This window comes from Acinonyx jubatus, chromosome C1, assembly GCF_027475565.1.
Source record: "Acinonyx jubatus isolate Ajub_Pintada_27869175 chromosome C1, VMU_Ajub_asm_v1.0, whole genome shotgun sequence".
NCBI classification, from domain to species: Eukaryota; Metazoa; Chordata; class Mammalia; order Carnivora; family Felidae; genus Acinonyx; species Acinonyx jubatus.
Genome location: NC_069381.1, coordinates 151,359,674 through 151,383,748, shown reverse-complemented (window position 1 = coordinate 151,383,748; position 24,075 = coordinate 151,359,674). Strand labels below are relative to the sequence as shown.

Here is a 24,075-nt window from a genome sequence, read left to right as displayed (position 1 = left end):
TTAGCCCACTGTGTCAGTGTATTTCAAGCACCTACTAGCCGCGTATGGGTGAGTGGTCTCTGTATTGGACAGCAGAGATGTAGAAAATTTCCATGTTGGAGAACAGTTGAACAGTACTGACTGATCTAGAACATAAGCTACATGGAGATGGATTTCTTTTCTGTCACCTCCCCTCGCCCAGAGTAATATCCCCATATTTATATATCTGGTCCACGTGGCATTTACTTTAGTGTAAGGCATAAACCGGGTATATAACTTTTTTTTTTTTTTAATCAGATGGCTAGTCTTTTTTCCCAAATACCATTTGTTGAAAATTCAGTTCTTTCCCCCCAAATTTGGAATACCATTATCATATGCAGTCTTAAATTCCCTTCTGCATTTGCATCTGTTATAGAACTTTCTGGTCTGTTGCATTTTTATCCGTCTGGAAATAGGAATATTTTCAAGACAAAATTGGCTCCTGGAATTCTTGAATAAAGAATTAAATGGAATTCTAGAATGAGAGAATAGTGATAAAGAAGTTCTGAGATTTTTAGTTGCCTTTCAAAGACATTTTTATTAGAAAATATTTAGGCAGTGTTCAGTTTAAAAGTCATGACATAGATCTAGTTAGCATGCAGCCTTTTTGCCATGAAATCTGATATAGTGTGCAAAGATTGTAGATGACCAAACTGAGGGAATAGGCCATTATTATAATATTCTTGGCCCATTATGTGCTTCATTTATTAAATTAGAAAACTAATGTCACAGATAAAAATACAATACTTTATTAAGTCATATTAGCAAGGTTAAATAAGTGTATATAAAAAGTATTAAATTCTTACCTTTTAAAAATGGAAAATATAGTTTTCCTTAAATGTTTATATTTTTGTACATAGGATGAAAATGGTGGCACTAATAAATATTTTTATCTTGTTAACTTTTGCATATTTCTGGAAGAGATTCTAAAGAACTGTACATTTAACAAGTAAAAAAATGTTTAAAGTATAAGCTTCAGTGTTTTTGCATTTGTTAATGGCACATTTATACATACAGAGAGAAATATAATCTGAACATATGATCATTTATCATAGACAGTAGTGGACAGCTCTCCATTTTGGTTGAATGTGAAATTTCGTTTCTCTCCCAGCTTTACTGGAATTATATTGTATTTACCTAGACATTACCTGATCCTTTTTAACTTTATTTACTATCAGGGAAAGGAGATACCGTTTCCAAATCAAGAATAGGTATGTAGCATTAAATTGCTCTCAAGATAGTAGTATGTTACCAAAAAATAAACTTGAATAATACCATTAGCTAGTCTTCCTGTGGATGAAATTTAATATATCCTACTCATTGCCAAAATTTGGGCAATTATAGACAAATTTATATATGGAATATATATTTATATATTCTATATATATTAGATAGCTCAAGAGGACATAAAATTCCTAAGTTTATTATTGTGGAATCATCTAATAAAGGCCTAGGGAACATATTTTAAGGACTGAAACATATTCCAGAGAACATTTTTTTTTTTAATTTATGGAGGGACTTAGAGTTTTTATTCATTTTCTTTATATATGTATAGTGGGGTGCTACTTGTATATGGGAAAGGAAAAGGGATGTGAACGATTGGGCAATAGCCACAGGAGGTAAGGGTGAGGTAGGGGAATGAACACAGGAGATGGTTTGAGAATCTATGTAAAATGTTTAACCTCAAGACCACACATTGCAGACAACTAACCCTCTTCCAGGAGGAGACTGCCTCTGTGGAAAAACTGAAGGAGAGTGGAGATGAGGTGCATATGAAAACAGATGTACAAAATTTAAAATGTCAGACTGAATGGTGAGACTCCTAGCCTCATTTCCCTGTCAAGTTCTTGAAAGCCAGTACCCAGGTTCATATCTAGTCAAGAAATTGGAGAATTTTTTATTGACATTTATATTTCCCCATGGAAAAAAAAATAATTGGCCACCTAATTACCATCAAATGAAGCCCATCAACCTATACCTAATCCATGAAAATAGGCCTTTACAGAGTGTTTTAGTGCCTCAGTCTTCAATATGAACTAACAGCTTAAGATCATCCAGACATTTGAGGAAATCACATAATACAAAAGATCTGGAGTCTGTGGTAAGAGAAGCAAAAACTTGGGAGGTGTCTTTGCTGTCAAATTGGATGTGCAGTTTCCTATAGAAGCAGGTTTTATATTACCAGTAATATGTAACACTTAATCACCATTTGAAATTATGCATTTACGTGGTTACTTTCTAATTGTTTCAGCACAAGTGCCCATAACATTTTTCTGTCAAGGGCCAGGTAGGAAATATGTTAGGCTTTGTGGGCCATCTGTTTCTATAACATCAACTCAAATCTGCCTTTGTAACACACAAGCAGCCCTAGATATTATGTAAACAAATGAGCATGGTTGTGTTCCAATAAAATTTTATTTACAAAAATAGTCTATGGGCCCACTTTGACCTGCAGACTATAGTTTGCTGACACTTTGTCTAGTCTATTTAGTAGTGTAGATCTGTGAGAGCAGATATACTGTTAACACTTGTATTGTGTCTCCAGGGCCTAGAATATATTAAATATTATTTGAATGAATTAAGAAATCTGTATTATACACTTCTTTAGAATTTTGTGAGCTTCTTCATGTAGATACTCATTGTGCTTTCTAAAGCCCAAAGGGTGGTGGTAGTGGTCCATCCTTCCTTCCTTCCGTCCTTCCTTCCATCCTTCTTTCCTTCCTTCCTTCCCTCCCTCCCTCCTTCCTTCCTCCTTCCTTCTTTCCTTCCTTCTTTCCTTCCTTCCTTCCTTCCTTCCTTCCTTCCTTCCTTCCTTCCTTCCTTCCTTCCTTCCTTCCTTCCTTCCTTCCTTCCTAAGTGAGCTCTTTGTGCAACATGGGGCTTGAAGTCATGACCCCAAATCAGTAGCCACATGCTTACTCACTGAGACAGCCAGGCACCCTGGGGTGGTTGTGGTTCCTAATGCTTCGTTTTTATGAGCTCTTTGGAGCACAACCAGTTCATAAGCAAAAGACTGCTGGTATTCAAAATAATATTGTGAAGGAGCATCTAGCAAGGTACTCTTGGGTAAGGAAAGGACTTCTCTTCTCTTAAAATGTATAATACGATGACAACTTGGCAGATAAAAAATATACGTAATTTTTAAACCAGCACTAGGACCCAAGCTCTCTTGAATATTAATCAGGATTTTTTTAACTATTATAATTTTGTCCACTTAAATATCTTATAGTTAGAGAGATGCTTGGAGTTCAGGCATACACTTCCTGCAGGTATACACCTCCTCCAGGTACACACCTCCGGCAGTGGGGGAAAAAATTTTGCAGTTAGATTTTTAAGTTCCTTTCACACATACTCTTTTATAGCCTTGTTTTATCTACTGAAAACAAGGCCCTAAGAAAAATGCTAGGGATAATAATAACTTTAACATTTAATGAAATTGTTTTATGGACTTATGAGATCGGTATTATTTTTGTTTTACAGTAAACCTATGATGGACTTGTTGATATTCCTCTGTGCACAGTATCACTTAAACCCATCAAGTTACACAATTGATCTGCAGTCAGCTGAAAATAACCCCATTAAATTTAAGCCAAACACACCAATAGGAATGTTGGAGGTGGAGAAAGTCATTTTAAAGCCAAAAGTTTTGGATAAGAAAAAACCTACACCTATAATACCAGAGGTAAGAACATCACTGTAGATTTTGATGTCTTTTGGGAAAAATACTAAATTGATTTTTCAGTCATTAACTGAAGGTTGTATTTATTTCAAATGAAATAAAAATGGACTTCCTGTTTAAATTTGATGTGAGCATGGCTATCTTGTTTGCCTAGGCCACTTTGTTTAGGATTCATTTAGTTATTGATCTTTGGATTAACTAGAATTTGAGGAATACTTTAGATTTTAGATGCTCTAAGGTGATCTCTAGGACCATATCAGAATCTGACAATTATAAATTATCTACATTTTAACTAACTTTTTCAAAAAGAGGAAGGTTTTAGAATCTTTTAATGAAACTTTATTTAAGAATTAAAATATTTTTTGGCTTCTCTGTACTTGGTAAGTGGTGGTTTTACTTATTCTAAATTGTTAATTTGAGCTATATAATGACTCAGTTTTCTGTATTATATGGATTATAAGCAGAATTTTTTTTGCTCTCAAAAATTTTTAACCATGATGATTCTAACAATTCTTCTTTGTTTACAAAATTGTTCTGTTTCTGTAAGCAGTAGGGATAGAATTTTTTGAGTTTCAAGAACTATTTTTTCATTAGGAACATCAACCATTTTAACTTCGGGAAATATATAAAAGTCTATATATTAAATTCAGTTTATTTACATATGACTTGAGTGTATATATTCTCACATTTTCTTCATATTGTTATGTAGCTTTTTATTAAAAATTTAAGAATTCCTTTACAGTATTAAAACATTTGTATTATATAAAATATTAACATTAAGAATTAATTAGGACATTGGACTATTTTCCATCTAGATATGTATGTATCTAGGTGGAAATATTTGTGCTACAGCATGGGATTATACATTGTATTATAGTTTAATGAATACATGTTAAGCTTTGAGAATCTACAAACTGTAGATTTAGCATGGTAACATGTTTCTGAATTCCATTTATATACAGGAATAAATTCAGTTACATTAAAATGATATGTTTAGAATCTTTTCAATAATTTTAATTATAACTAGATATCTAAATTGTCAAATAATAGTGACAACAGGTAATCACAATAGCTAATGTTTATTTGTTGATAATTTATGTGCCAGACCTATGCTAAGCTTTTTATATGGATTATCTCATTTATCTTATTTCCAATAGAGAAGTACAAAATTCTATATTTTAACCCAAATACCACTTTTTTCATCCAAACAACTGGCAAACCACTAGATAAATATTCTTCAGCTGAAACATAAAATAGAACATGTGCAACTCTTTATTATTATGGGTGTTTGCTCACTTATAAACATGTTAGGGAACAAAACAAAATATCAATAGTATTTTATGTTCCCTCTTGAATGTAAAACCAACTTATACCTTACAAGGGCTATGAATTTAATCTAGGTTATTTAATAAACAAATTATTTTTAAGAATATGCTTCAGGACAAAAAAAACAATTTTACACCAAAATAGAAAATTACTGTTTATTGTAAGACTATATAATTGTAGATTATCTCTTTATTATAGATATCATTGTGGAATGTTTTAGTAAATAAATTATGGTAATAACTATGGATTTATTCTGTGTTTCAGAAAACTGTGAGAGTCGTGATCAATTTTAAGAAAACGCAGAAGACAATAGTGAGAGTTAGCCCACATGCACCACTTCAAGAACTTGCCCCCATTATATGCAGCAAATGTGAGTTTGATCCACTGCATACACTGTTGTTGAAGGATTATCAATCTCAGGAGCCCCTTGATTTGACAAAATCTCTTAATGACCTGGGACTAAGAGAATTATATGCCATGGATGTCAGCAGAGGTAAGGAAGACTCTTTGTTTTATACACTTGACAGGAGGTTCATGTAAGCGCATGTATTGTGTTTGTGAATAGAGTTTCTGAAGTTCATAATGACAAGTTCATGGATCCTGTAAATAGAGGTCAATACATGTCATTGGTAATAAGAGAAAATGTAATAAAATTTAACTTGATTTCATTTTTTGAAATTAGAACAAAAACTTATTTTCTTTGTGATTCACATTTTACACTTTTTCATCAACCTATGAATAGTTTTTGGTGGGATTTAACTTAATTCTTTGTGGCTTTGAGATTTAAACAGAAAATAAAAATTTACATTTAAATTCATTGTTGTTTTAATCAAGTGTGAATTACTGTGGACTCACCATGGTTTTGCCTGAGTCTTAATTATCATTCAAATTTATAAGTTTCTGGAAAGATTTTTTTTCTAGGTTCTCCCAAAATCAACTGGCTTATAAAAAATCTAACTCCAAAACTTTTCTAAATAAAAATAACTGGCAGTGTTAACCTGTAGAAATAATTTAACGTATTAAAATTTGGAGATCTTAGGTTATGTTGTTTTCTATGCTAATAGATAAATTCAAGCTTATTTATTCAACATGTGTTTCACAGGAAATAAAAGTTTAGTGAAGGATGATTACTTACATCCCCTGTGCATGGAGCACTTCAAATTTCATCCTCAAATTGTGGATTTATATAATCCATAGACAGCTATTTCAACTCAGTGGTGTTTTATACTTGAACAAACATCATCTTTACAGTCAATTTACCCTCTTTTACCCCCTCCTTCTGTAGCCACTTCTGTTACTGCCTCCAATAAGTCATCTTTACAAGGTAAGACATATGAATCAGTAGAAAAAAATTATAACATGAAATCTCTATTTTTATTGGATAAATTAAAAATAAGCTTCTAATTTACCTGTTTTCTTAACATTACTAATGTGTACATGCTGTAAGAAAACTTTTGGCTCTCATTTCCTGAAAATTAAGAACCCCCCAACCTTTGATTTCTGAAATTAATATAATAATTACATTTCAATAACTGCTTAAAAATTAATATCATCCTAAGAATGTGAGAAACATATTTTTGACTCTCATATAAGAAAAAACGATTTTTCTGGTTTATTTATTAAGTTCAATTGGTGATAGTTTGGTGGTACCAAGAAAGGATCTCAGATTATTTACATTATAACCAGGGTATATTCATTATTGAAAATTTTTGCAGTGTTAAATTGTGTACATTTTATAATAACATGGAAAATACTTATGCTAAAATTAGCTTTTAAAGCATTTAAATGAGTTTAATACAGTATGTAAAAAAATTTTTACATGAAATTTCTGAAATGAAGTACATAAAAAATTTTAATACTGGTTACCTTTTGGTAGGGCTATGGGTAATTTTTTTCCACCTTTTCTTTATGGTGCAGAATTTTATAATGGGAATGTATTACTTTCATAGAGGGAAACTTTATTAAAAATTAGCCTATAATAATAAAGTCTGGAAGCCTTTTTCCTCCATTAAAAAAGGATAGACTCAGATAATTTATTACTATAATAATTACCACTCTACTGAAAAAAAAAACTAATAAACGTATTACAAAAAATAAGAAACTTAATAAAACAAACTTAAGAAACATTATGTGTTATTGGAATCTTCTTTCTTTACCACTTTCAATTTTCCTATAGCACAGTAAGCCTCTCAGTCCCAAGAATTAGTCTATATAAGTAATGTTGTGATTCTTTGTTATTAGTGGCTATCATAAAGACTATGCTAATCAAAGGAGCTGAAAACTGTTATGATCATAAAGCATACATTGGCTAATAATCAGGGGATAGGCATTTAAATTCTGAAACTGCATTAGCTGTCAAACTCATTTAGCAAGTTGATAGGGTGAATAGCTTTTTATCTGTCGGGATCTCACCTTCCACTTCTATAATAATAGATTGGGGGAAAAAAATGGGCTTTTTTCCAGTAGCAACATCCTAGTACTTAAACATAGCTTTCCCTTCTACCTTAGCCATTCTCCACATACACAACCCAAAGCAAATTCCATAGTCTTGTTGCCTCATTTTGGAGGTGTTTAATGCATTGGTTTGTGATATCCCTTCCAAGCCCAGAAAATATGTGGTTTATTCAGGGTAATTAAAAGTTGTGAATTTAACCTTAAGAGATTGGACTAGGAAAATTAAGAAAGCTCATTTTACAGTGTCACAATCCACAAGATCAACAGAAATGCTCTAAATGCCTCTGCCTGCTAATTTTGTCTGATATTATCAGAAGTCTTAGAACTTTGTATGCAGTTATTTAGAGTCTGTCTTCTGGAAACAGGAAACTACAGTGTTTTTGAGTTGTTTTTCTAAGTAAACTGAAGCCCTTGTGTTTCTTAGTGTTTAACTCTGACTCGTGGTGATCTCTTCCATAGAGCTGTAAGTGAAGACTTAGGTTAAGTAGTATGGAGAATGGCAAAGTGCCTAGAAATTGCTTTAAGAAATAATTTGGTTATATTGATTGCACTGTACCACCATGTGAATTTTCTATCTACTGTTCCACCTCAATTTAATTGTATGTCTACATTCAATTAGCAGAAAAGTCTATCTTAAGATGAAATAGCATTTCTAAAAAAAAAAAAAAAAAAGGAAAAGTCAAAGGTATTATACATATCTTTGAATAGATACTAGATTCTGCTTCCTTTTCTTTACATTCTCTAACTTAGAAAAAGGGCTCAGAATGATAATTTGTGATACCTACCTCACTGGATTGTTATAGGAAACAAATTAGGCATGTGAAAAATCTGTAACCGTAAAGTGCTATCCATTCATTATTAGTATTGTCAGTAAACTCATTGTACAGAGCATACTACTTAATGTTTCAAGCATCAGATTTATGAAGTTTTCATTTGAGAAATATAGTTCTCCTTTAATGTGTTATTGAGGCATATTGGATTAATATATTTATTGTCATTAACTATGTCTGCTTTCTTGGAGTGGCCCCTATTTTGTCATAATTTATTTTTAAACATCTTTTTTATTTTTTTAATTTTTTTAACGTTTATTTTGGGGGAGAGAGAGACAGAGTGTAAGTGGGGGGGGGGGGGCAGAGAGAGAGGGAGACACGGAATCTGAAGGAGACAAGGAATCTGTGTGCCCTGAGCCTGACGTGGGGCTCGAACCACTAACCATGAGATCATGCATGACCTGAGCCGAACTTGGACACTCAGCCGACTGAACCACCCAGGTGCCCCCTTAAACATATCTTTTTAAATAAAAAGACTATGCATTTAGTCCTAAGAAAGAGGTATGTATTTAAGATTTAAATGTATTTAAGACTATACATTTACCTCTAAGTCGTGGTTTAGACCATTTCAATATATAGTACTTTGTCTCAAATGTCACTGAAATTATATTGTGATTTACCATAAAATACATATGTGCTCCTTAGTAGAAATGTTTTTTAAAACTGACAGATTCCCCATTCCATGTTTTTCTCTCTCTCTCTTTTTTTTTAATTTGCAAGTCATTTGTTGAAGAAAACGGGTCTTCTGTTTTCTTGAGTTTTCCACATTCAGAATTTTGCTGATTGCATCCTCTGGTGCAATTAAACATGCGTCTTGGTCATCTCTATTTCCTGTACATTGACTATTAAACCTAGAGACTTGATCAGATTTGGGTGAGATATTTTCAGCAAGAATACTTCATAGGTGGTATTATGTACTTTCATCAGCAGCCACGTAATAGCGAGTCACATGTATGTATGTATGTTGTCTCTGCACCCAATGTGGGACTCAAACTCAGGACCACAATATCAAGAGTTGCATGCTCTACCGACTAAGCCAGACAGGTGCCCTGCAAGTTAACCATTTTTGATGTTAGCCATCAATAATCATTGCTTAAATCTTGATTAGGAGTTGGAAAATAATCATAATCTTCAAATATTCCTTTAGTTATTAATTGAGATGAGATATTTCTGAAACAGCAAATTTCCCCATATCAGCTTGTCTACCTGGGTAGAATTCATTCAGAAGAGGCATGAAAAAAAGTGTGACTCTTTTCCTTCATCAGTTTTTAACATAACAGACTGGTTCCTTAGCAGTACCCAAAGGTAAACAGTGAGGATGTTATTTTCTTCAGTATCATTATAAATGCATGGAATTAAACGTATGCAAAATGTTTCAATTTATTGAGTTATTCGTATGATGCCCAAGTTGTCCTGACTTTGGTCAGTAAAAACCATGTCAGATTTATTCCTGTACCCTTTTAAAATGACCCCCTTTGACTCTGATTTCTTTCTGTCTACTATGACTAGATATTCCAGACTAATGTTTACAATCCTTGATATCACAAAGAATCAACCATTTGTATGCAGTTGTGGTCCTCTTTTAGTGGGAAATGGTATTTAGAGACTATCTGGGCCAGGGTTCCTCAGCACTACTAGATTTGTCATTGTTTGTAGACCTTTTTAGTTGACATTAGGAAATACTTTTTGGAAAAATGGAATGTTAATATGCAATCATGAGGGTGGACATTTACCATTCTGATTAAAATGTGGTTTCTTAATTTTGGCTCTATTGACATTTGGGCCCGGATAACCCTTTGTTGTTGGGGGGCTGTCCTGTGCATTGTAGTGTGCTCAGCATCACTGGCCTCTACCCAGTAGATGCTGGTAGCACGTTCTCCTGCCCTACCTCAGTTGTGACAACTAAAATTGTCCCCAGACATTATCCAGTGTTCTTGGGGGACGGGAGTGGGGAAACTTGCCCCTTCGTTGAGAACCATCAGATTAAAGAAATAATGTTTTGAAACACTTAATAAAGTAATAATGAATCATGTTTTGGAGAATACAGTATTTCATAACTGTTTAGCTCTGAGATAAAATAAAAATTCAAACTGTATGATAACAGCTTCATATCTCATTTAATTCAAAGTGTCCATTTTACTTCTGAGATGTTGGTAATTGTGCATAGAACACAGACTCTGAGTCACAAAGAATTGAGTTTATGTCCTAGCTCTGTCATTTCTTGATTGTTGGCCCCAAGTATGTATGTTTATTTCTCTAATCTTCAGATTGCTCTGCTCTGGAATAGGAACAATAATACTAAATTTACATGTTGCTTTGAGAATTGAATAAGCAGAATGCATGGTTCATAGTCAATCATAATTAGTAGCTTTTATCACTTGATAAGCTTTTCAAGGGAAAACTTGGAGGTGAACATATACAACTCCATGTACAAAAGTAAGAGCCTTCTCTTCTATTTTAGAATCCTGCCAAATATCACAAAACCTAGACATTATGAAGGAGAAAGACAATAAAGGTTTTTTCAGCTTTTTTCAACGCAGTAAGAAAAAGCGGGAACAGGTAAAAATTTTCTTATGTAATGTTTTCTAAGATTCTTCTCATCTGTTTTTTTTAATTGCATGTGCTTTTTATCTTGAAATTACCTATAGATTTTGCCTTTTCATTCTTTGTCAGACTGCAAGTGCTCCTGCAACTCCTCTAGTAAGTAAGCATCGCCCGGCTTTTACTAGGTCCAACACCATTTCCAAACCATACATTTCAAACACCCTGCCATCGGATGCGCCCAAGAAGAGGCGGGCTCCACTGCCTCCAATGCCAGGGTCTCAGAGTGCCCCGCAGGACCTTGCTCACATCCAGGAGAGGCCAGCTTCTTGTGTAGTGAAATCCTTGAGTGTGGATGAAACAGATAAGGTGCGTAATTTTGTTTTGTTTTGTGTTTTTAGGATGGGGCAGGGGGCCATCTATTTTTCCTCTTACTTGTCCTTTTCCACCTCATCTACTAATAAGGTCACTAAGTTACTAATATGTGATAAGATGAATAACATGTTATTAGTAACATTGGCCCTGGGAAGAGATTATGTACAGTTCTGTGATGCTGTAAAGAATAAATGTGTCAATTTTAAGTAGCGTTCATATTCAAGCAAATAAATCATCCATAAACTTTAAAGTCCTGACTAACTGAGGCCCAACCAGAGGCGCTTGTTGAATGCATGTATTGGGAATGCAAATACTTATTTTTGAACTTTTTTTTTTTTTTTAAATAGCAACAAGACCTTTATGTGGCATTCGTGGGTTTGTAACTAGATGTATCTTCTTGACCTGACTCTGGGATTCTCTTGGGGAATTCCTGATACTTTTTTGGTAGATAGACACTTTATAGTTAAAAAAATAAAAATTAAAAAGTGTCTTTTTATAGAGAATATATTTCAGTTCTTTTCTATACTCTTTATGTTCAAAGCAGTGTTCTAGGTGTGTCTTTGCTTCTGTTTACTCCCACATTTTCCTGCAATATGTGGTTTTCCTGCAAACTACTTTTCATAGCTATAAAATACGTACGTTCCTTGCTTTATTCATGTGGACTGTAAATGAAGTTTTAAGCAAAGGGGATTGAACATGAGACTGTATATTTTGTTGCTTATAATCAGATGAACGATTTAAGTAACCTTGAGAGCAAATTTTATGTTGAGATATATGAGACACTGAGAAGTTTTCCTGTATCTACTTGAAGGGTTTTATTTCCCCTTGGAAGTTTAGTAAACTCAATGGTTAGGTAAATTAACACTTCCCAACCAACTAATAAACATTTCTATGCTTTCTTAACTTTAAAAATTTTAACCATAGTTTTTAATTGTAATTTATAAACTAAATGCCTTTAGAATGTAAATAGAAATCAGGGTAGAAATGAAGCAAAAAATGCTTAAATTCAGTAGCTCTTTAGAATATCATCTATTCAGCTGTCTTCTTATTTCTATAAAGATTTTCTTATCTAATGTCTGTGGTAAAAAAAAAAAATCTCACCTTACAAATCAGGAGGATAGTTATTTTTTCAAATGATAAAATCATTTGCTACAAAGTTTTGCAAAGTAACTGCTAGGTAATTGGGTGAAGTGTTACGGAAGAGGTGATTTTTGGGTTCAGGATTAACATCTGTGTGGGTGTGCCTTAGTCAGGCAAGAGGAACCGCATTCAAAGATGTGGGAATGTGAAGGCGATGGCCTGCCCGGGCATGAACAAGAAGCAGAGATTGAAACCGAGTGAGATAAGCAGAGGCAAAGTCAGTGTCCCCAAAGACTGCATTTTGTGGCTGTAACTCCTCTGCATTTCTTCATAGTAAGTCATTTAAAATGTAGCACTTTTAGGATTGTTTTAAAATTTTAATTATCATAGAACTATACTACAAGGGTGTAAATTATACTTTTGAGTAGTTGCCGATGTCTGTCTTTTTCTTTGTGTAGAAATAAATCTTAGCCCCTGCTCACAAATCTTTATTCCAAATGACCTCATCCATTCTCTTCCAGTAAACTTCCTTGTGCTTGGATCCTGAAGAGGCCTACATTGTCTTTCTAATAGTCTGCCTCTCAACATTCTAGACTGTGCTTCCAGTGGCCTCACCAAAAGCCATTTCTTTTGATTCTCACCCTCTGGTCTTTGACCAGTTGATGATCCCATGTTAAGTAATTTTTTTTTCTTTCTTTCTTTTTTTTGGTATGTTGCCTTTGGCAGACTGGACATCTTTATATAATTTTCTAATTATTTTTTCTTTTGATCTGGACATCTGGGGAGTTCTTTGATGTATTGTTCAGTATGACCCAGAATTATTTGTTTCTCCCTAGAGAAGCTGAAGAACCATTTTTTATTTATTCATTACAAAAATTCTTAACAATTATGCCGTGGTTCGGGATGTGTGTGTGTGTGTGCGTGTGTACGTGCACACACACGCACACACACACAATCATGCCTTCCTAGGCATCTCAGCATTTATTTCCTTTACTTCACCATGTTTGATGTGCTAAATCAACCCGTGGTCTTGATTTTTTCTCTTTTTCTTGGTCCTGATTCTCTTTTTATATTTCACCTCTATTTCTTACCACCACTTCCTTTACCCATTTTCTAAATTTGGAGGTACCTGAATTTATGGTCTTCACCTACATTTACCGTACTCTTTCAAAGAAAACGTGTTCTTTGTTGAATTCTCAACTGCAGTGGTTTGAATAGTGTCCCCTCAAAAGATATGTCCAAGTCAAGGATCTAGAAATAAGATCATGGTGGACTTAGTCTGGGCCCAATTCCTATGACTCGTGTTCTTATAAGAGAGGAGACACATGCACAGAGACAAAAAAGGAGAAGGTCATGCGATAATGCAGACCAATTGTTATGCTGCCATACGCCAAGGAAAGCCAGAAGCTGGAAGAGGCAAGGAAGGAGTCTCCCCTAGTACTTTCAGAGAGAGAGATGGTCCCGCCGACAGCTTGATTTCAGACTTCTGGCCTCCAGAACTGTGAAGGAATACATTTCTGTTGTGTTTAGCCCCTCAGTCGTGGTAAATTGTTACAGCAGCCCTGGGAAATGAACACATCAACTCCGTGATTCCAATCCCAGTATTTTCTTCAGTTGCAGATTGAACTCACGGTTGTTTCTTCACTCATCACTACCTGGAAATCAGCATATTGGAGATGAAGGTTGTTTTTGTTCTCCCAGATTTAAAAGCTCAGGATCATTTTTGATGTTTTGTTTTGTTTTTCCCTTTTCTTTTCACATCCAATTAGTGAGCCCTTCATTCAGTCTCCCTTCCTTATCTTTCCTTGTCCCTTTCTTTCATTCCTTCTCCTGAAGTCATGCCTTAGAAAAATTCAGGGTGCAGGGGTGCCTGGGTGACTCAGTTGGTTAAGCATCTGACTTCAGCTCAGGTCATGATCTTATGGTTCGTGGGTTCAAGCCCCATGCTGGGCTCTGTGCTGACAACTCAGAGCCTGGTGCCTGCATCAGAATATGTGTTTCTCTCTCTCTGCCCCTCCCCTGCTAATGCTGTGTCTCTGTCTTTTTTAAAAATAGTTAAACGTTAAAAAAATTTATGGAAAAAAGTGAGAGAGAGAGAGAGAAAGAAGTCCAGGGTGCAGAGTAAGGAGAAGACCAGTACTTTAACATGTCTTCTTAGTTCAGAAACTTTGATAACTGGCTGTTATTTTCTAGGCATTCAAGGCCCTCTACAAACCAATCACAATTTGGGGGAGAGGACAGTTCTACTTTTGTTTCTTTTCAGTTTTGTTGGAGTATAATCAACAGAGCAAATTACAAGATAATTTAAAGTGTACATTGTGGTGAATTGAAATACATACACATTGTGAAAGAATTCCTACCATTTAGTTAATTAACACATCCATCACCTCACATATTTTTTTTGATAAGAATGTTTAATTTCTATTCTCTTAATGAATTCTGATTATATCATACAGTATTAACCATAGTCACCATTATTTACATTAGATCTGCAGACCTTATTCTTCTAATAGCTGAAAGTTTGTCCCCTTTTACCAACCTCTCCTGATTTTTTTCTCAGTCAACCTTTTTTTACTCTCTCTTTCTGTCTTTTAGATTCCCCATATAAATGATGCCATCCATGGTTTGTCTTTCTCTCTCTTGCTTATTTCACTTAATGTAATACCCTCAGGGTCCATCTGTGTTGTTGCAAATGGCAGGCTTGCTTCTTTCCCTAATACTCCATTGTATGTATGTACTGCGTATCTATTTATCCATACATGAACACTTAGGTTGTTCCCATATTATGACCGTTGTGAATAATGCTGCAGTAAACATGAGACTGCAGGTATATTGTTGATACCATTTTCATTTCCTTTAGATACATATGCAGAAATGGGACTGCTGGATCATATGCTAGTTCTATTTTTAATTATTAAAAACATCCTCTGTACTGTTTTCCATAGTGGCTATACCATTTTACTTTTCCACCAAGAGTGCACAAGGATTCCTTTTTTTCCACATCCTTGCCAGCACAAATCTCTTCTTGATGACAGCCATTTTAGGAGAGGTGAGGTGATATTTCATTGTGGTTTTGAGTTGTGCTTCCCTGATTATAAGTGATGTTGAGCACCTTTTCATGTACCTGTTGGCCATTTGTGTATTTTCCTCAAGAAAATGTGTATTCAGTTCCCCTTCCCATTTTCAAATTGCATTGTTTATTGTTTTTGCAAACGAGTTGCATGAGTTTTTATATATTTTGGATATTAACCCCACATCAGATATTTGGTTTACAAACATTTTTCCCATTTCCATAGGTTGCCTTTTCACTGTGTTGATGGTGTCCTTTGCTGTGCAGAAATGCAGTTTTGTTTTAAACTTTAATTCTTCATCATTTCCAGTATGCTTTTAACTCTAACCGTAAGATTTGACTCATTGCTTGTGCAGAAGCCTATTTCTTATTCTTTTAGCATAGTGTTCTCTTCTTCATTCCTATTTATCCATTCAAATTATACCTGTGGTTTCACTCATTTCATAGAGAATTTTCTAAAGATTCCAGAAGGGTGATCTTACTTTCTCTGAATTTGTCTCTCCTGTGAATTTTTATTTTGTCTTTATTTATATATATGCGTAGGTTGTATATTTAAATGATACATATTTCTAAAGATAAAAAGGAGAATGGAGTGAAGATTCTCCCTTCTTACCCTGCCCTCAGCCAAATTCTTCTGCCTGGAGGCAACCACTGATAACAGTTTCTTGTGTATCCTTCCAGACATGACCTATTCATATTCAAGCCAATATTTGTGCTACACATGATTTTTTTTCTAGTCATACACTGCATGCACTGTGTTACACCTCACTTTTTAGTAGTGAATGATATATCTTGGAAATCCTTATTAATACATAACGGCCTTCCTCTTTTTAAAGGCTGCGTAGTATTCCACTGGTGGCCATAACACAATATGGGGTAAGTGCCGCATCTTCTGAAGATAAACGTTAGTGTTATATTATTGTTTAAAGTTTATAGCATTGTTAGTTTTTCCCTTTTCCTCTTCACAACAGAAGGGCAAGAATTGTGTTCCCCAGCAAAATATTGTAACATAATAGGTGTTTTAAGAGAATTAATAAGTAACCTTTAATTTGAACTTACATACAGCCAAGTGTGGTATATACAATGAGAATTACTGTCACACAGACTTTCACAAAATTTTATTATTTCATGTATACATATGGTAAATTTTCAAAAGTACTTGGATAATTTAAAAATTGCCTAAATTTACTTTTAGAGTAATTGGCCCAGTAATTCCTGGTTTCCGAACCTTGTACAGAAAAGCTGGAATTTTGGCAAGGTTGTATTGAAAGCTTAAGGACTGAGAACAAAAATTTAGTGTACTTTACATTGGGCATAAAAATAAATTGACCCCAAATTGAAATTGTATAGTCAGATGCAAATATTCGGGCAATTTAACATTTTGCTTATTTTACTGCTTATTTTAAATTGCTTTTTAGAGTTTATTTATTTATTTATTTATTTATTTATTTATTTATTTATTTTTGAGAGAGAAAGATGCAGAGAGAGAGTGTGTGCACACATGGGGGTAGGGGCAGAGGGAGAGAGAGACAGAGAGAGAGAGAGAGAGAGAGAGAGAGAGAGAGAGAATGAGAGAGAGAGAATCCCAAGCAGGCTCCATGCTGTCGGCGAAGAGCCAGATGCAGGGCTCAAACTCATGAACTGTGAGATCATGACCTGAGCTGAAATCAGGAGTCAGACGCTTAACTGACAGCCACCCACATGCCCTTTTACTGCTCATTTTAAATTTAAAATAAAAAAGTCATATTACTACAGACATTTTATATCTATTTTAATTTAGTTTTAAATTTGAAACTTTAAAAAGGCATTGTTTTTGATGATTGAAAGTAATAGCAGGCTGTGAAAAAAATACCTGGAAAAAATTATTTTCCTTTTTTTTTTAAATATAATTTATTCTCAAACTGGCTTCCATATAACACCCACCGTTCATCCCAACAAGTGCCCTCCTCAATGCCCATCACCCATTTTCCCCTCTCCCCCACCCCCCATCAACCCTCAGTTCTCAGTTTTTAAGAGTCTTTTATGGTTTGCCTCCCTCCCTCTCTGTTTGTAACTATTTTTTCCCCTTCCCTTCCCCCATGGTCTTCTGTTAAGTTTCTCAAGATCCACATATGAGTGAAAACATGTGATATCTTTCTCTGACTGACTTATTTCACTTAGCTTAATTCCTTCCAGTTCCATCCACGTTGCTGCAACTGGCAGGATTTCATTCTTTCCCATTGCCAAGTAGTATTCCATTGTATATATAAACCACATCTTCTTTATCCATTCATCAGTTGATGGACATTTAGGCTCTTTCCATAATTTGGCTATTGTTGAGAGTGCTGCTATAAACATTGGGGTACACGTGCCCCAGTGCATCAGCACTCCTGTATCCCTAGGGTAAATTCCTAGTAATGCTATTGCTGGGTCATAGGGTAGATCTATTTTTAATTTTTTGAGGAACCTCCACACTGTTTTCCAGTGTGGCTGCACCAGTTTGCATTCCCACCAACAGTGCAAGAGGGTTCCCGTTTCTCCACATCCTTGCCAGCATCTTTAGTTTCCTGATCTGTTAATTTTAGCCACTCTGACCGGTGTGAGGTGGTATCTCAGTGTGGCTTTGATTTGTACTGGAAAAAATTATTTTCAAATCCCTGAAGAATTTTGGATATATTCTTATCCTGTAATTTTTATTGTTCAGGAATCAGAATAGACCACAAGGGTGCGCTGTTTAACAGACCTATAACGTTCTCATTTTTACACATTTTTTTCCCCCAAAGCATCCTTTAATAAAGTAGAAAGAAATTATTGGAAATAGTTACCTTCTATTAGAAATAGCAAATACATACTTTTGGGAAGTGCAAGCAAATAGAACTAGAGATAAATAAGAATAATACATGACAAAGTGATTTGTAATTAACTGTTATATTCATTTTGAGCTTTCATTTCATGTTAGCCTTATTTTAAGTAGTCGATCTTATGTTTGCCTTAGGTTTATGGATAAGTCAGTCTACTTGTAGCTTGGAAAAAAATTTTCCCCTCACATCTATTTCATGCTTTTTGGCTGTCAGCATTTAATAATTTGTCTCATTTCTCTAAAGCATTTCTCAATACTGGCAAATTAAAGTATTGGATAGTGATTTTGGAGCTTAAACTGAAACTCTTCACATAAAAGGCTGTTGATTTTCTAAGCTAATTTTGGCAACTGATTGTGCAGTTTACAAAGAGGATTCAGTGAAGATCCAAGTTAGTAAAATAGTTTATCCTAACCTATTTCTTGGAACATTTTTGCAACTACAATTAGTTTATCCACATAAAGAATATATCTTAAAGAAGAGATAGTTTACTGTCATTGCTACAGTGTGTTTTTTCATGTCCCTAAATTTCTTTGTACTCTTTTTCATTTCAAACCTTGCGTCATTTTCCTTATAAAAGGTGAACATACTGTCTTCTATGGAAGTGTTCATTTGCAGAGGAAAACTACCCAATTAGAAATTTTTGAGCAGTTTTTCTCAGCTCTTTTTGGATATTTTGTGAATAAAGATTTGAAAGGCTATTTTTGCAACAACATATGTAATGGTAGCCTCCTGCTGTTGTTTACCTAAACCGTATCTCACGTATTACTGTATAAATGTGTATGGTTATTTACAATAAGATAACATGTATATAGTTATTTATATAGATTGTCATTTATTTCACACATGACAAAAGTTAGAAATGCAATGACATTTACTTAAATTGAAAATGACTTACAATTCTGTGATTGGAAGTAAGTTCAAGGGTGTCTGGGTGGCTCAGTTAAGCGTCTGACTCTTGATTTCAGCTCAGGTCATGACCTCACAGTTCATGAGTTTGAGCCCCGCATCAGGCTCTGTGCTGGTAGCATGGAGCCTGCTTAGGATTCTCTGTCCCCCTCTCTCTCTGCCCTTTTCCCTCTCACACTCTCAGTCTCTCTCAAAATAAATAAATAAACTTTAAATTTAAAACGTTCAGAAATCCAGTATCTGCACCATGTTCTCTGACCAAGTTTCTGTGGAAAGCACACTTAATAAAATCTGTGGCCAAAGGACGTCTTAATATTATTGACAAACTAGCCATTTAAAGAGTATTTTACATTTAAAGAAGGGAAAGAATAGTTGGACACCATTCGTGGACAGTCTTGGCCCACAGAAGCCACAGAAACTTTTGGAGAATTCTTTAATTTTGCACATTTGGTATGGTTTTATTACCCTTTGGAGTTAATGTAGGCACTGCAGTAAAGCAGCTTTTCCCAGGCTACCAGAATGGCACCTCATTTTCGTTAGGATATTGGCTTTTGGCTGGAAGCACAATAAAGAATTATCTTGATTGAACTGTTCATTTGGTCCCATTTTGCATTCTGGTGCAGACAAACACTCAGATATTGAGAAATGGAAATACTTTGTCATCCAGTATTATGCAACTGAAATTTAATACTGAGAGTGTTCATTTTTTAACAGATGATTTGTTTTTAAGAAATGCTTGCCATTCATCTTCTGGTCAATTTTGCCTCTTAATATTTATCATGGTTTATAAGTAGGTAAAATGATAGATTATCATATGTTTATAAAATGTGCAAGTACATATTCGGTCTTAGTGTCACTAAGTGAGGCTTTTTGTTTTTGTTTTGTTTTGTTTTTTTAATGTTTATTTATTTTTGAGAGAGAGACAGAGACAGCACGAGTGGGAGGGAACAGAGAGAGAGAGGGAGACACAGAATCCAAAGAAGGACTCAGGCTCCTAGCCTTCAGCACAGAGCCCGATGCAGGGCTCGAACTCACAAACAGTGAGATCATGACCTGAGCCAAAGTCGGACACTCAACTGACTGAGCCACCCAGGAGTCCCTTTGCTCAATGAGTTTTAATCCTAGTTGTTTTATGCAGAGTCATTAAGGTTGTTGTAACAGAGCATGTCCTTATAATCTTTAAGAAATACATCTTTTTGTTATTTTGTTCAGGTTATCATGCAACATTTGATTTTCCCCGCCACTTTCCACTTGTATTTATTATATAGAAAAAGAACCACACACACACAGTTCTACAATTGCTTAGGAACAGTGGTTGCCATGGCATTTTTAGTTTGATATACAGGATACAGCTGTCTGTATTTCCAAAAATACGACTTGTTTCATTCAGTAGAGAAATGCACCAGTGGGATATAATTGAATATGTTTCCCCTTCTAAGGCTTTCCCATATATAAATATACTTTGTCCTGGTAGTTTTAATCAGATTTTCAAAGGGTCATAATCATAATAGCAAAATTAGTGACTAATGCTTATGTAGCACTTACTAATGTTTCAGACAAGGTACCAAAACACATTACTCACTTAATGCTCTCGAAAATCCTCTGAGCCATTACTTTTTAAGTTTCTACAAGCTTACCTCTGACCCAAATGTAATTAACTGTGCTCATGATAAAGTCGTTAAAATTTAAAGAATAATACTATTCAAAGAACAATAGGTCATTTATGGAATTAGTGTGACTTTCTCTCTCTTATCTATTAGTACACAAAAGTTGTGCCCCTCTGAAGTGCATACCGAATTAATAAAATATTTAAAATAATCAGCGTCAGGAATCTTCTTTACCAGTTCTTGTTGTATGCAGCTCACTTAGACTTTCTACCACTATGATATTTGTGACCTCATGGGGAAGAAAATGCCTTTCTCTGTACCAGAGACCAGAGCAGAGAGAAGAAGGCCTCTTTTCTTGGAGCCATTGGTGGTAAAACAGCAGAGACCCTTGGATAATGCCTGCCATACAGTCATGGCTCCCTTTCTGGGATGAAGTGAGTTAATCCCAGTTTGCTCCCCTGATTACTGCTTTACCTTGGTGGGGGCCCTAAACTCACTTAATCTATACGTGTTTACTGCTCTCCTACCCAGCCCCTGCACTCCCTTCTTTGTTCTCATCACTGACCATGGAGAACCTTGATTATCACCATCCTCTGCCTTTTAACTTTATCCTGAGGTCTGCTTTCTTCTGATTCATCTTCTCTTTTTTCATCTGAGATGTATTACTGAGTTAGGCCCTTCTCTTTGGGCATTTAAGAAATGTCATTAGGAAGGGATTACCGCTAATAAGGTTTGGTTATATGATATCTCAAAGTATTATAGGGTTGATGAAATGAAAGCACAGGTTGCCTCAGGGAGAGAAATTTAAAAACCTTGCAAGGGTATAACCCAGGTTGTAAAATGTGTGTGTGTGTGTGTGTGTGTGTGTGTGTGTTCTGATCTCATTGGAGAAGGGCTAGAAAGGAAATCTTTTGTGGCAGCAGAAGCCCCAGTCTGTTTTGACAGATAGTCTTGGATCTACCAGTAGGTCTTTTATATTCTTCTTTGTTGTCATTTTTCTCATTGTCTTCTTTGTCGTCTACCTTGAAGAACAAGCCATTGAAGTTTGTGGCTTGGGCTTTTCCTCAGTACAATAAGATTTTGTGACTAAATTTACAAAAGTCTCTTCCAACTCCAGTATAATCAAATTATTCTTTTGTTGTCTTTCAAAATTGGCCTTTAACAGATGAAAGTGCTTTGTTATGTGGATTTTTGGTTTGATTAGTGTTAACCATATAGCGATGCCTAGTCCTAGTATTTCTTCTCTGAGGATTTTTGAAACCCTGAAGTACAATAACAAAATAAAACGTTGATTAACCGACATCTTTCTCCCTGAACTCCTGACTATAATACAAAGTCGACACAAGTGCTTTGGGCATCAATAAAAAGAGGTAGAGGACGCAAAGTTTTAGGAAGATATGCTCAGGTTAATGCGTTTGTTAACCAGAGGAGACAGATGTTATCATTGAATAATGCTGAGTTTAAATCTAGACCATTTTGAGAGAAATCCACTGGCAAGTTTGGCCACTCGGAATCCTCTCAAGGGATTGTAATTCTAGTAACCAAACAAGTACAAGTTACAAGTGGGCATGGTATTTAGACACCTCTAGGTGGAATCCAGCTCTAATCTCATTACTTGCTGTCATCGAATTTATTTCAGCAAATTGATGGGAACACCCGAAAAATTGGCAGAATAGATGACTGCTTACAAGGCGTGGATTTAAGAGCTCTAGGCCCTGACACTGCTGCCCTATTTCTCCTTACCCTAAATACAGTAGTCCGGTACCCACTACATCACCTCTGTTTCTTATACCCTTCGCTGATAGGATTTTTCTTAATCCAAGAAAACAGCCTAAACAGGCTAAGGCTTTCAGTGCTATCATGATTCGTGGGTTCCAGCCCCACATGGCTCTGCGCCGAAGAGTGTGGAGCACGCTTGGGATTCTCTAACTTGCTTTCTCTCTCTGCCCCTCCTCTGCCCACTCTCTCTCTTTCAAAAATAAATAAACTTAAAAAGCCTAACACATTTAATAAAACTTCATAAAGAAAGAAATAAACTGGCATATATGCCTTCAACCAATACAAATCAAAAAATGTATGCCAGTGTATAAAGGCATAAAGGTATGTGTAAAAGGTTGGACACCAAAACTTCTATGAGGTGACTTACATCTGTTGGGATTTACAGTACTTTTTCTTTTCTTCCCCCCATCAATGAATGCATTGTTTGCATCTTTTGAGATTGTGCTAATTTTGTGATCAAATCATAGTAATACTGAATTCATTGTGATTACAATTTCCCTTTACAGCTTTGCTTATTTTGCAAATTCATTTTGATACCTCATACTTCTGTATTACATATATTATATTATAATTATGCGTTTGGAAGTTTAAGAAAACTGACCTATTATCTAAGTTGTAAAATTATTTTAGAAAAAGTTCTTCCATCAAGAGTTAAGAGTTCAAGATTGACCTTCAGTTAGTTATGTAGAAGTTCAGTCATTGAGATATAATTCATAGTAAATTAAATAGTATGTCATAGCATTTGTAGAGAATGTCCAGGTTGGAGAAGGATAATGTGAATTTGTCTCTTTAGAAGGAGGAAAATAAGAGTTTTAAGACAGTTTCAAGGGATGGCTTAGGTTTTCTCCTCTAACCCTTCCCTCCCTACATGTGGAAATCATAAACAAATAAAAACCCAACAGCTTCTAATAGAAACATTTAACAATGTCCTTGAAGTTGGGCCACTGTATTTCCATCCTTTGATTCAAATTTTGTCTCATTTTTCTATTTGTACTCTTTCTTTTAAGTCTTTTATACAAAACATATTGATTTCTATGATCCACATCTTAAAATTCACCTGTGATTAGAAAGTGATCTAATCACTCGTGCTGAGCTAGTCCTCAGTAAATCTACTGAATGCCTTTCAATTCTATTTTCTTCAGCTAAATTTAGTTGCATTTTGAACCAGTAAATCCTGATCTGGGTGTGAATTCTGAGGGATTAAGTATCTGGCATAGTTTTCAGCTTGACCTTGCCACTTTCGCTAGTGTGCTCTGTTTCTCTGTGCAGTATTTTCCTTTTCACAGGCTGTAAAATTCAGTGATGTGCATTCCTGCCAGGGATGTAGTTTTCCCTAATGGCAAGCAGACTTAGGGACTCTAACTAAAGTAAATAATTGAACATCTCTAATTATTAACCAAAGCGTTTTCCCCTAGTAAGTAGAAACATCTCTGTGTTCTTGTTTTGTAAACTCTTTGGATTTAAATATAGTTTAATCTCAACCTCTTTTAAAAAATTTCAGTCCTAATTTGTCGAAAGAGAATGCATCTTGGTGCTGAAAGCTAATGACCATTCTAAACAGTTCTTCAAC

The 24,075-nt window shown here is 35.0% G+C and overlaps 1 protein-coding gene across 18 annotated transcripts in view; it reads left to right on the top strand.

Annotated features, from left to right (window-relative positions):
- Nucleotides 1-24,075, top strand: part of COBLL1 (cordon-bleu WH2 repeat protein like 1) — a 164,350-nt gene that overhangs the window by 109,159 nt on the left and 31,116 nt on the right. For 14 of the 18 annotated variants that reach the window (XM_053215209.1, XM_027055607.2, XM_027055605.2 and 11 more), the window contains 5 exons: nt 3,499-3,700; nt 5,288-5,516; nt 6,309-6,347; nt 10,769-10,866; nt 10,981-11,217. In XM_053215209.1, the coding sequence (XP_053071184.1) occupies nt 3,499-3,700; nt 5,288-5,516; nt 6,309-6,347; nt 10,769-10,866; nt 10,981-11,217 (805 nt within the window). The remainder of the gene's footprint in view (nt 1-3,498; nt 3,701-5,287; nt 5,517-6,308; nt 6,348-10,768; nt 10,867-10,980; nt 11,218-24,075) is intronic. The other 4 variants (XM_053215207.1, XM_053215205.1, XM_053215211.1 and 1 more) reach the window with 1 other exon arrangement.